This window comes from Hemicordylus capensis, chromosome 17 (assembly GCF_027244095.1).
Source record: "Hemicordylus capensis ecotype Gifberg chromosome 17, rHemCap1.1.pri, whole genome shotgun sequence".
Taxonomy (NCBI): Eukaryota; Metazoa; Chordata; class Lepidosauria; order Squamata; family Cordylidae; genus Hemicordylus; species Hemicordylus capensis.
Genome location: NC_069673.1, coordinates 12,300,937 through 12,314,750, shown reverse-complemented (window position 1 = coordinate 12,314,750; position 13,814 = coordinate 12,300,937). Strand labels below are relative to the sequence as shown.

Here is a 13,814-nt window from a genome sequence, read left to right as displayed (position 1 = left end):
AGTACTAAGCACTCCTGTCTCTCCCACTCTTCCCCCCACCTCTCCAGACATCTCTCTCCTGATTACAAATCCCATTAAAATCCAAGCTTCGTTATCGCCAGATGAGCACTTGGCACCCCATAGGCCATGTTATAATGAGGAGAGAATTATTTTTTCAAAAAAAGGGAGACGCTTGGAACATACCACATTGTGTTAGGTGCTGACCTCCAAGTTCCTTAGTTGCGTTCCTCTCCGTGATGCAGGGTGGGGGGGAGAAATTGGCCATCTGCCGGAAAGAACATATTAACCCATTTTCCAGATCAGCCTTCGCCCGCAGGGAGGAGAGGAGCATTAAATAAGATGCCCATGACTGCCCAGGAGGGCACTGTAACTTACATGGGATGGGGTCGGGGCGTTGCATGTGCTCGGAACCTTCTAGAATTTCCTGAGGGAGGGCAACACATCTGCTGCTCCTCCCAGATTTTGGTTGACGTCACGATACAGAAGGGCACCCCTCCTGGGACCTTTGTCAGGCATGTTGATGATGACGATGATTGTTTACACAGTCAGACAGGTGTTATTGACTGGTTTGTTTTATCCAGACATCGGGTCCCTCCCAAGGACCTGGGGTGGCTGAATTTTATTATCAATATCGTTGTTGTTGAAGAGTTCACAAAGCGGCCTCCGTTGCAAAAAGGAACAAGACAACTCTCTGTGCTAAAGAGGCTCGTAATCTGAAGACAACGAGAGACCAGCAAACAGCCACTTGGAAAGATGCTCTCCTGGGCTGAACAGAGACAGTTGCTCTTCTGCTGCTCAATATGAGAGCCGCTGGTTTCAAAAGTGCTCCGTGGCTCAGTTAGCAGGATAATATATATCCTTGAAAAGAGTTCTGCTCAGGTCTCTTTAGCCCTTTCCCCGTATATTGTTAGCACAAACAGTGAATACACACGGGGTTGCTACATGGTTTCATTGTAAGGTCCCAAAAGATTCCAGCGGGTGTCCAGCATGTATGGATAAAGGTCTTTTCAAATCTCACAATGAATGCTTGGGGATAGGACGGAGGCGGCTGCCATGATGCCACGCCCCAAGCATGTCCATTTGGACATGCTCATTATGTGTGAAAAGGGCTTTTCTCCTATCAGAATCCTTGTGAAACATCAGTGACTTCCCGTTTTAATTGGTTGCTGGGCTTTAGACAACTGAAGATTTGCACAGATTGAAACAAACTCCTTTACTCTTTCACATGTGATTTTGCAAGTATATTTCCAAACACAGACCACTATCTTTCACATGCTAGAGAAGATGGAGGAATCTGATTTGAGAATTGTCCATGCCTGCAAGATTCAGAAATTGTCATGGCCTAGTATAGATAGTTACTAAGAAGCATTTGAAGGAGTAAAACTGTATTTTAAAACTTTGCCTTAAAAAGCATTTCACTTTTTCTAAAAAAAACAAGGTGGTCCCTCCCAGTTTCCCCCCAAATTTCCAGTTATTTTTCCATTGGAAAAATGAAGGGGAAGACTGCAGGAGTGTGTAGGTGTTCCAATTTTTCTATTTTTCGCCCCCTCTGAAAGCTGGAGAACTGCATTCAGTAGCCATACAGTTTTGTTAGTTTGTTTTTACTTTTTAAAACTTTATTTAAAAAACACACACCATACAGTATTACAATTCAAAGAAGAAATAGAAGAGAGAGAAAACCCAAATAAAAACAAAAAGGTTGATAGATGACAATCTACAACCTCAAAATCATTCTGAAACAAAGACCTCTTTTCAAACTTGGAACAAACTGAACTGATCCCTTAGTTCCATAATTTTTATAATTCAAGAATAATAATAGATCATGCCAAATCATGAAAAAAGATACATATGGATTTATACCTTTTTGAATATTTAAAGAATTGGGTAGTTTTTCAGCTGTTGCTATATACCAAAATTTAATATACCAGTCCTCTAAAGATAACACCCAGGGGCGTAGCAAGGTGGGAGTGGGCCCAGAGAAAAGATTTTAAAATGCTCCCCACCCCCGGTCACTGAAGCTCAGCTCATGAAGTAAAGAAATCTTAAATGAGGCTGAAACATCATCCTAAATTTTTTTTTTTAAGGTTTTGCAAATTGTGGACGATGCAAGTCATTTAATGGTCCTAGAGAAAGACATGCGGTTCTGGTCGCTCCAGGTCTTAACACCCACATCAGTTTCGGAGGATGAATACAACGGAAGGAAGCCCGGGCGGGTGCGCAGCTGGGGGAGTCAGTCATGTGACTTGCCCCGGGGGGGGGCAAGGCAGTGAGCCCTCAGACAACTGTCTTCCCTTGCCCTATTATAGTTACGCCCCTGATAACACCCCCTCTTTCCAATTTTTAGCTATAACCAATCTGGCTGCTATTAACATATAAGATAAGAAGTCTTTAGACAAGATAAGAAGCTGCTATTAACATATAAGATAAGAAGTCTTTAGATTTCAGTTCCTCTTGTTCTCCTGAAAAAAATACCTGACAAGGCCAAAAAGAGGTCTGGCCAAATCTGCTGGGCAAAAGATTTAAGATTTTTGCCATTTTTTAAAACCCCCCCGAAAATCCCAACTCTTGGGCATGTCCACCATAGATGATAATAAGTCCCCTTCTCCTTACAGTTATTATCCCAACAATTAGGTGATGCATTCTTAGTCATATGAGCTAATGTCACTGGTTTCATATACCATCTGTGGTTTATCGTAATATAATTTTCCTTAAATTGAGCTGAAACTAAATGTAAAGACGTACTAGATCAGATTCCCACCCCCCTCCAATAAGAACATAAAAACAGCCCTGCTGGATCAGGCCCAAGGCTCATCTAGTCCAGCATCCTGTTTCGCACAGTGGCCCACGAGATGCCTCTAGAAGCCACAGGCAGGAGTTGAAAGGGGCATGCCCCCTCTCCTGCTGTTACTCCCCTGCAACTGGTACTCAGAGGCATCCTGCCTGTGAGGCTGGAGGTGGCCTGTAGCCCTCCAACTAGTAGCTGTTGATAGATCTCTGCTCCATGAAGTTACCCGCCCCCCTCCTGCAGCTTTATATTGTGGGTTTTGTAGCTGAATCTGAAGCTGATTTTGGCTGAAGATCCTTGTTTCATTTGTCAACTACAGTGGCAAAGGGAGAAGAGGTTGGTTTGAACTCTGATAACTTATTGTGCCTTCTGGGTATGAGTGATTAGTCCGTTGCCAGCCTTTCCAGTTTTCTGTCTCCCCAACAGATGCTCTGGGAAATCACTTCAGTTTGAAAAGATTATTCTAAAACAACAGTGTCTTGTGCCACCTTAGAGACTAAAATATTTATGGTACAATACACCATCACGGACTCGAGTCACTTCATCCGCAACGTACTCACATCCTGCTCTTTTGCTATTCGACATGCAAACAAAAGGGAAGAAAATAAACCTAAAGACAGGAGGTTCTGGACCAAGCTTTCCTAGAGATACAATCCCTATCGTATCTCTTTTCGCCTCTCTTTTTGCCCAAGCTTTCTCAGCTTCCTAAGTGTTTTTGGTTTTAATCTCTGGTTTATTTTTAAATTGTTAAATTATTTTAAGTTTTTTGTATATGTTTTTAACTTGTTTTATGCTATTGTTAACCACCCAGAGATGGTGGTTTGGGGCAGTGTACAAGATAGATATAGATAGATAGATAGATAGATAGATAGATAGATAGATAGATAGATAGATAGATAGATAACCTCTTTTCTGCTGACTGAGGAATTTGACTAATGGCCTGTACTTGACAGGTTCTGGTACCTGTTATCTCTCGTGGGCCTCCCAGCTCACCTTCTTGAGAGGGGCCCACATTCTTGGCTTTGGCATCCGTTACCTCTTGGCCAAGAGGCCTCCCACCTGAACCAAACCACCTGTTATACACTTATTTGATACACTTTTATAAGCCTGGATTAAATAATTCCATATCAGGGCTCTACAAAGAATGAAAGGAGTGATTTACAGTCTAGGAAGTAGACGCAAGAGAGACAACAGAGGAAGCAGGTGGGGATGAAGGCGAGGTAGCAACATAAGAACATCCCTGCTGGGTCAGACCCAAGGTCTTTTAGTCCGATGTCCTGTTTCACACAATGGCCCACCAGATGCCTCTGAGAAGCCCACAGGCAAGAACTGAGGGCAGGCCCTCTCTCCTGCTGTTGCTCCCCTGCAACTGGGATTGAGAGGCATTGTGCCTCTGAGATTGAAGGTGGCCCACAGCCACCAGACTAGTAACCATCAATAGACCTATCCTCCATGAATTTATCTTAGCCCCTTTTAAAGCCATCCAAGCTGGTGTCCATCACCACGTCCCATGGCAAAGAATTACATAGATCTGCGGTGTAAAATAGTATTTCCTCCCTTGGCAATTCAGTTTCATGGGTTGACCCCTAGTTCTAGGGTGCGAGAGGAAGAAGGGTTTTCTTCTGTCTGCACTATGCATAATTTTACAAATATCTGTTATGTCTCCCCTTGGCCTCCTCCTATCCAAACTAAAAAGCCCAAATGTTGTAGCCTTACCTTGTGCACTCCAGGCCCCTGATCATCTTGGTTGCCCCTCTTCTGCACCTTTTCAAATTCTACAATATCCTTTTTGAGATATGGTGACCAGAACTGTATGTAGTATTCCAAATGTGGCTGCACCATTGATTTTTATAAAGGTTTTATAATATCAGCAGCTTTATTTCCAACCCTTCCTAATGATCCCAAGCATGGAATTTGCCTTTTTCGCCACTGCTGCACACTGAGTTGACATTTTCAAAGAAACTGTCCACCATGACCCCAAGATCCCTCTTCTGGTCAGTCACCAGGATATTAGTATATTATTAGTAGTGTTAGTAGTAGTAGTAGTACTAATAGTAATCACCGACAGCTCAGAACTCATCGTTATATATGTGGATTTTTTGGCCCTGAAGTGCATCACTTTACATGAATCGCATTTGTCATTTTATTATCCACTCAGGAGGGAGAATGTGCCAATATTTCAGTTAGAATGTTTTAAAGTTTTATTGCTGATTAATTTAATTTAATTTAATTTAATTTAATTTAGGAGTGGTAGCCTAGGAGAGGAGAGCTGGCCTTGTGGTAGCAAACATGACTTGTCACCTTAGCTAAGCAGGGTCTGCCCCGGTTGCATATGAAAGGGAGACTTGATGTGTGAGCACTGGAAGATATTCCCTTTAAGGGGTGAAGCCACTCTGGGAAGAGCATCTAGGTTCTAGGTTCCTTCCCTGGCAGCATCTCCAAGAGAGGGCTGAGAGAGACTCCTGCCTGCAACCTTAGAGAAGCTGCTGCCAGTCTGTGAAGACATGACTGAACTAGATAGACCAGTGGTCTGACTCAGTATATGGCAGCTTCCTATGTTCCTAATTTGCTTTATATGATTTTAGGTTTTAATTGTCATTGGGTTTTAATTGTAAACTGCCCAGAGATTTTATATGGGGCAATATAGAAATATGGCAAATAAAAAATGAATAAATACATGAACGTAGGCTTAGTTGCAGTAGAAAATGAGGACCTCATAGAAGCTCTTTGGGGTTTGCAAAATCCATTGACGAGAGCTCCCAGTTTTCACTTCCGAACCAGCTTGGGCTCCGATTCTCCAGCCATCTGCTCTGGCCCATCACTTCCAACTCAGACCGATGCTTTTGATTAGCCATGTGGCAGCAACTGGTGCCTTTTTGCTGCCTCTGATTTCAGGCATTTTCTTTCTCGTGGCACAGCCCCATGCATTCCAGGCCACAGTGAGTGGTGCCAGGTCGATCCTTAAAAACCGCCCAAGCCTCTCCTGCTTCGCCTTGTGGGGCAGGCTTTCTGGAGCGGAGCAATGCCCACCTGGTTCTGCTCATCTGAATAAACCCGCATATTTATTTATTTATACCAATCAAAACTCACGTCTCTGGGCGGTCTACAGTCAGACAAAAACAAAGGTGAAACATTAGTCAAAAACAAGACATTTAAAGCGCGGCAATTTTAAAAAAATAAAATTAAAAAACGATATTCTAAAAACGACCTGGGCTCACTGTGTTTCTATAATTGCTGGACGTGAGAGCCAGGACTTTGCAAACGTGGTGACGGGCATCGGACCCCGCTACCTGGCCGAATGCGCCAGGTAGGCCTGAGAGACGTTGGGGTCTCGGTTGAATTGCCGCACGAAGCAACCTGGGTTATGTTAATGCTCTGCCTCCATTAATTACCCCCGTATCAATAAGGAAAGGCAGCTTTTTGCCTCCCAGCGTAAGTGAGGAGAAGAAATGGTGGTATCAAAGGAAAGCTTCAAAGACAGCCAGAACCGTCTCTCGAGTAATTTCTGATCCCTGCATTCTTTTCACTTCAAAGCAGGGTGTGTGTGTTTGGGTAACGGGGAGCGAGGCTGAATCTGATTCCTCTAATAAGTGTTGGCACCAGCCCTGTTTGATATTAGATGCAGGGAACATTTTGATTTGTTATCGCCTTTGAAATTGTTCAGACGACCTTCAGAAAATGGCCTCTTGTTACTTGCGCCAGGGGTGGTGGGGAGAGAGGGGCGCGGGGAGGGGGGGGAAGGCTTGGTTTATTTCGCATGCAGAGGAGGCCTTGAGATTGTGTTCTCAGCAGCTTTTTAGTTACAAATGTGTGTCTTGATTGAAAGTGAAAAGTTGAAGAATAATAGACCTGCACCGATGCATTGTTTCGCGCACCCGCCTCATCCGTCTGGTTTCATGCGAACGGGTTGATGAGCCCTGCTTTAAAAGCCTCAGAAAGCATTAAGGATTGCAAGGATTTATTTATTATTTTATTTATTTATTTATTACATTTATAAACCGCCCCATCCAGAGGCTCTGGATGGGGCAATTTTAATTACATGTAATTAATGGATTTAATTACAGCAGGGCACTTCAGCACCTATAATTCCCCCCCCCCCAAAATCATTCAGTGTTCATTTGATTTGGGGTCCTGTGTCATTCTTTTTCAGTTGAATTTTTTAAAAAAAACTGAAAGTGCAAAGGGGTTGGGGAGAGATTTGATCACTTATAAAGCCCTGTCTTGGCGGGTATGGGTGTTTCCGAAAAGCTGAAGAGGGCCTGGGTGGGTTCAACCAAGTGTGTGAACGGACCCAAAAAGAACCCACCAGCATATCATAGCCTAAAAAGTTATGCTTTAAAAGTGTGCACGGACTTTGGGAAATTATCAAGTCTGTGGATGGCAGAAGTTTGCAATACCTCCAAACACGATGGAATAAAAAGATGATATTTAATTATTTAATTATTTATTTGAAACATTTGATATATCGCCCACTTCGAAGACCATTGCCTCCTCCCACGCAGTAGGAGATGATGCCTTTCAGCATCTTCCTACATCGCTGCTGCCCGATAGAGGTATTTCCCATAGTCTGGGGAACATACAATCGGGGATTCGAACCAGCAACCTCTGCCTTGGTAGTCCAGCCATTTCCCCGCTGCACCATTAGGTTGCTTGCTTCTGGGCTACACCGGGTAAAATTGCTTTTCCCATCCCTACCAAGGAGTCCCTACCAAGCCAGCAACCCTCGATCTCTGAAGAATCAGCTCTGCCAACTGTTGCAATCACCTGCTGAAATCCTTCTCCAGGTACCCCCTCCCTCAAAAGTAAAGTGGCTGGTGAATCCTCTTGGTTGTGGCATTGTGCTTGCAGGGACACGGTCCTGGTGCTCTCAGCAGGAACGCAAAGCTCTTTGCTTTCTAAATGGAAACCATCTGCTGCTCTTCCTGTTCCAACAGTTTAATTGAATATTGGACTACAGTTGATTTTATTAACATTCCTCCTGTGTATGGGAGGAGAGCTAGTCTTGTGAAGACAATACTGAGCTAGATGGACCTATGCTCTGACTCAGTATATGGCAGCTTCCTACGTTCCTAAGATTTCCCAAGACCAGGCCTACTCAGTGTCCCCCGCCCCCTGCTACCATCTGTTTTTGGACTACAACTCCCATAATCCCCAGCCACAGTGGACAATGCCCAGGGATTATGAGAGTTGTAAGACAACAACTGCAGGAGGGCCGAAGTTGTGCAGCCCTGCCTAGACCATAGGGTCTTAGGTCTTTCTGGTGTTAGGTGGAATCTTTCTGGGTCTTCCTTGGGTCTTCCTGGTACCAGGTGGAATCCGTTTTGCTCTGTCCAGGCCTTTTAGATCTTTCAAACATGCCGTTCTAATTTTAGTGCTGCTGAGGTTTTTTCTGTTCTGCTGTCTTATTATTGGTTGTAAGCTTGTTCTTCTGAGCGGAAGGGGCAAAGTATTGCACTTGTTAATGAAACAGAATAAAATGTGTGCCTCCTAATTCCATCATTATGATTCATGCAAACCTAATTTGTGGATGATATAGATGTTACCCAGGAGCAGCCATACTGCTCCAGGTAATGTCTAAATAAAGCCGAGGTGAGGCGTGAAGCCGTAATTTCAAACTTGCTAAGATTTTAATTGAGTTCTAAAGTGGAGAAGCCGGCGGGGGTTGGGGACAGGGGATGAACTACTGAAATATTAGTAATGGACAAAGAATGGATGATAAGTCTGTGTGATTTGGGGGATGGGACAGGGAAGGATAATGCAGTAAGTTGTTCGTGATTTCCACAAAGGTGGTTAAACAACGTATTTTAGATATAGAACTACAGGATGAATTGGCTGGCCCCAAGAGTGGTATAGGGAACCAGATATCAACTTTAAACCAGTGGAATATTTAAGTGACGTATCTCTATCTAAATTTGGGCGTGCCCTTACTTTAGTGCGTCTTAATGCACTACCTACGGCGGTTCTTGACGGCAGGTTTGGAGGCATACCTTTTTCCTCCCGACTGTGTCCCTGTGGCACTGGGGTCATAGAAACCACTTCACAGGTTATCCTATATTGTGTTTTCTATAAGGATATTCATTTAAGATTAATTTCCCCTCTCTTGGAAAACCTCCCTGGACAGCCTGATGACTTTTATTTAAAAAATTTATTAGGATTAAAAAAATTTTTTTACCAATAAGGAGATTATTTGAAGAATGGCTAAGTTTTGTTATATTATCTGTAAAATTCATTCTGAGTCTATATAACTATGTAAATGTACTCTTTTACTGGTCAATGACTGAAATAAAATCTATCTATCTATCTATCTATCTATCTATCTATCTATCTATCTATCTATCTATCTATCTTCTTGATCAAGCCCCAATTTTACTAAAAGCAGAGCAACCGTCCACATGGAATTTGGCACCTGACTTTCGAGCGCAACAGCAAATGTGTTCACACTGCCACCATTTCACCCCCTGGTCCAGACAAGGTCTTGGTTTCTTGGCTTTTCCGTGTCAAACCGTGTTGATTTTTCAGCCAGGTTGCTTTGGAAAGGTATCCGGCATCTGAACGGCAGACGTGTCAGGGTACCTTGTGACCTTAGCTTTTGCTTAACAAAGATCTTTCTCCTCTTCCTTGGGAATCTAAATACAATATTCAAAGGGGGCATATTTGCTTTGGTCTCCGTGGGCAGGTTTTTCTGGCTTAATTCAGCTAAATGTTTTCTGTGTCACTTGTCACTGAATTGCTTATGTGGTGGACAGCAGACTGCACCAAGGCTTTTTGGGAGATGCCCTTGTTGTAGACACCGTTCGGAGGCTGTTAAATATTCACATGGATCAGCACAATCTGTTCTAAATGAATTGAAGCGCTCTTGCTTCCTGGGAGCGGTGGGGGGAGTCGCCCAGGAGGGCTTGTTTGCAGGAGTTTCTGTTGTGACTCTTGTGTGACTGCCGAGAAGAAACTTTACTCAGACATCTGCACAAAGAGAAATGTGTGCCTTTAAGGAAGCCACAAAAGCAACACCCGCCTCTTGGGCTTCTGGCTTAGCCGACCCATAGGAACATAGGAAACTGCCATATACTGAGTCAGACCCTTGGTCTATCTAGCTCAGGATTGTCTTCACAGACTGGCAGCGGCTTCTCCAAGGTTGCAGGCAGGAGTCTCTCTCAGCCCTATCATGGAGATGCTGCCAGGGAGGGAACTGGGAACCTTCTGCTCTTCCCAGAGCGGCTCCATCCCCCGAGGGGAATATCTTACAGTGCTCACACATCAAGTCTCCCATTCATATGCAACCAGGGCAGACCCTGCTTAGCTAAGGGGACAAGTCAGGCTTCGGCACAATTGATCCCCATTTCAGGCACGCTGGGATCAGGCTACCCTTTTGCTTGAGAGTTGGCAGTCCCTACGCTGTGCTTATAGAGAAATAAATGTCAAGGGTGGCTCATGTATCTGCTCTGCACAAATTATTCACTATAAATTGTATATAGGTAACTGAGACATGATGTGGCAGATGTAATGTGGTCTGAGCCTTAGTGATGGTTAAAGGACACACAGCTTCTTATCCCCCTTCACCGCCCCTTCATTCTTGAGCACAAATTCCTACCGGCCTTAACCATGGTCAAGGTTTCTCTTGGAACAGACACTGGCTCAATTCAGATGTTCCCACAAATTCTTGGATCATGAACAAGCTGATGAGGCCATGTGCGCCCTCTTCCTTCCCCTTACGTGCCCGGCTAAATGCAAAGCTGATTAAACCACAGTTTCCTATCGTGCCCAAATCGGGAAACTGTGTTTAAGTGATCCCAGTATACTAGGATATTAAACCATGGTATGATCCGGGTTAGATATCCGGGTTTGTTGGAATCACTCATGCTCCAGTTTCCCGGTTCTGACATAATTGGAAAGTGGCTTAACAAACCAAGAAGCTTTGAATTTCACCAAACGCACAAGAAGGGCGAGGAGAGCACCAGGGAGTGTGTTCACAATAATTCAACCAGTTATTGTTTGAGTTGTCCGAACCAGGCCATTCACGGTAGTTAATGCTAACCATGGTTGCACTTAACCAGGATCCAAAAACTCCTTGGCAAGACCAAAGCATTAGTCATGGTTGACATGAGTACAGGCCTAACCCTTACCTATAGTTAAGCCTGGGGGCGGATTTACTCTTGAACGTGGAGAGACACGTGATCCCATTGTTCATTCTTGATGGCTTAACTGTTTGCAATGGCTCTCTGTCTACTAAGGGTGTGCCGAACTGGTCCTCAGCAAACAAGACCGATTTGACCGATTCTATTGCGGACCGGATCAGCCTCAGCAAAAGGGATCCGGTCCATGGTCAAACCCAGTTTGTGCACAGACCAGTTGGCCAGTTTGAGTACCTGTAAAGGGGAATCCGGTGATGATAAGGTAATGAGAGGCGCCTTTAGAACTGAAAGAGAAGGCGCTTACTGGTTTATGTAGTCTATGTTGATAGTTATAATAGCAAGTCAAATATCAATCTAATTTAATACCACCCAGAGACGAAAGTTTGGGGCGGTGTACAAATGTGATAAATAAATAAAAAATAAATAAAAGTTAAGATCAATCTGCACTTCTCAGTATTGCCAAGTGTATTAATATGGGACTCTTTTCCCCCCGCAGCTTGACATATGGTCCAAGTCCAGCTATCAAGTGTTTCAGAAGGCAAGTATCTCCGTTTTCCAGTTCATGTCTATTCTGTTGCTTGCAGAAGTTGAGCGAATCCATACCCACACGCACACTTTGAGCTGCCATGAGATATGAAACCTCGGGAAGGGAGATGGAACATGGGAACATAGGAAGCTGCCTTATACCGAGTCAGACCCTTGGTCCATCTAGCTCAGTATTGTCTTCACAGATAAAACAAACCAGTCAATAAGACCTACTTGACTGTGTAAACAAGAGATAATAATAATAAATTGAATAAATATGTCGTGGAATCTTCTGTCCCAGGATCCAAATTTTTTACCCAGAAGTAAAGAAGTTTGACCTGTGATGCCCACGTGTCCCAGATCAAAGGATAGCCTTGGGGAGGTGGGCTTCAGCCCCCTCCCTGATTAGCATTAAGACAGGATAACATGCTGGTTAGCCTGTTACTCTAGAGGCAGGTGAGGATTAAAAGATTAGACAACTCCTTCTCTCCCTTCTGAAAATATATTCCTTGTGTCAGAGGGGAGTATAATGCAAAGCAACCTAGCTACAGAATCAGCCATGATAATCCTTCATCAATAATGCTTTAAACTAATTATAGCCCACGGAATGGCTTGGGTTCTTTCAATTAAATGTGTTTTTTCTCAGGTCTGTTCCACCACTGCCACCCATTTTTACATTGTAAATGGTTCTTCCAGACCACAGGCTCATGGCTGCAGCAAAGAGGCCATCTTAAACTCCTGAACAACTTTATTTGTTAGCCGCCCCATAACCTGTATATCTGGGATTGCCTCTCTCTGAGAGGAGAGCTGGTCTAAGGAGAGGAGAGCCGGTCTTGTGGTAGCAAGCTTGACTTGTCCCCTTAGCTAAGCAGGGTCCACCCTGGTTGCCTATGAATGGGAGACTCGAGGTGTGAGCACTGTCAGAGATTCCCCTCAGAGGGATGGAACTGCTCTGGGAAGAGCATCTAGGTTCCCAGTTCCCTCCCTGGCAGCATCTCCAAGATAGGGCTGAGAGAGACTCCTGCCTGCAACCTTGGAGAAGCTGCTGCCAGTATGTGTAGATAATGCTGAGCTAGACAGACCAATGGTGTGACTCAGTATATGGCAGCTTTCGATTTTCTTATGTTCCTTCCTAAACTGTCAGTTACACAAGTCTCAGGGTGGTCCACAAACAAATAAGAAAACCCAACGTTTAAAAACAAACATGAAAACATATGGTATACAAAATGCAGTTGAAGTCAATACAAATTCAACTAAAAGCCTAACATTTGGCCTACCTTCGGAGAGGATTGCTGGTCTTGTGGTAGCAAGCATGACTTGTCCCCTTAGCTAAGCAGGGTCCATCCTGGTCACATTTGAATGGGAGACTTGATGTGTGAGCACTGGAAGAGATTCCCTTCCCGTATCTAAAAAAGGACATTGTAGAACTGGAGAAGGTGCAGAAGAGGGCAAACAAGATGATCAGGGGCCTGGAGCACCTTCCTTATGAGGCAAGGCTACAACACCTGGGGCTATTTAGTTTAGAAAAAAGATGACTGTGTGGAGACATGAGAGAGGTCTATCACATCATGCATGGTGTGGAGAAAGTGGATAGAAAGAAATGCTTCTCCCTCTCCCATAACACTAGAACCAGGGGTCATCCCATGAAATAGTTTGCCAGGAAATTTAGGACCAACAAACAGAAGTACTTTTTCACACAACGCATCATCAACTTGTGGAATTCTCTGCCACGAGATGTGGTGACAGCCAACCACCTGGATGGCTTGAAGAGGGGTTTGGATGACTTCATGGAGGAGAGGTCTATCAATGGCTACTAGTCGGAGGGCTATAGGCCACCTCCAGATTTAGAGGCAGGATGCCTCTGAGTACCAGTTGCAGGGGAACAACAGCAGGAGAGAGGGCATGCCCTCAACTCCTGCCTGTGGGCTTCCAGCGGCATCTGGTGGGCCACTGTGCGAAACAGGATGCTGGACTAGATCCAGCAGGGCTGTTCTTATGTTCTTATGAAAGATGACTTACCCCCCCGCTCAGCTCCTCTTCCTCTTCAGTGCTTATCCCCAGAAGAGTCTTGGGTGTAGTCTAGGTAGCACCCTCCCTTTATGGGGCAGTGGGCCAAACTAGAGTTGGCACCAATCGCATCCTACAACACACTCAGTAACCCTTTTTTATGAAGGTTCCACAACATATAAGCAGATGCAGCCAGATTTCCCTGAAGGTTGGAAGTTGGAAAACCACTACCCTGACACATTTTGCAGAATGGCTATTTTCCTATCTGCTTTTTTTTTTTTTAAGGAGAGAAAAAATCCTGCCCCTCATTGTCCTGCGTTCCCCCCCCCCCCCCCGCAAATAGCAACAATAAATAGCTTCCACCGCGG

The 13,814-nt window shown here is 44.4% G+C and overlaps 1 protein-coding gene across 4 annotated transcripts in view; it reads left to right on the top strand.

Moving 5' to 3' along the window:
• The window catches only part of RAPGEF1 (Rap guanine nucleotide exchange factor 1), a 205,581-nt gene that overhangs the window by 45,758 nt on the left and 146,009 nt on the right, over positions 1-13,814 (top strand). For all 4 annotated transcript variants that reach the window (XM_053281909.1, XM_053281915.1, XM_053281914.1 and 1 more), the window contains exon 3: positions 11,411-11,452. In XM_053281909.1, coding sequence (XP_053137884.1) covers positions 11,419-11,452 — 34 coding nt within the window. In that variant the 5' untranslated portion in view covers positions 11,411-11,418. The remainder of the gene's footprint in view (positions 1-11,410; positions 11,453-13,814) is intronic.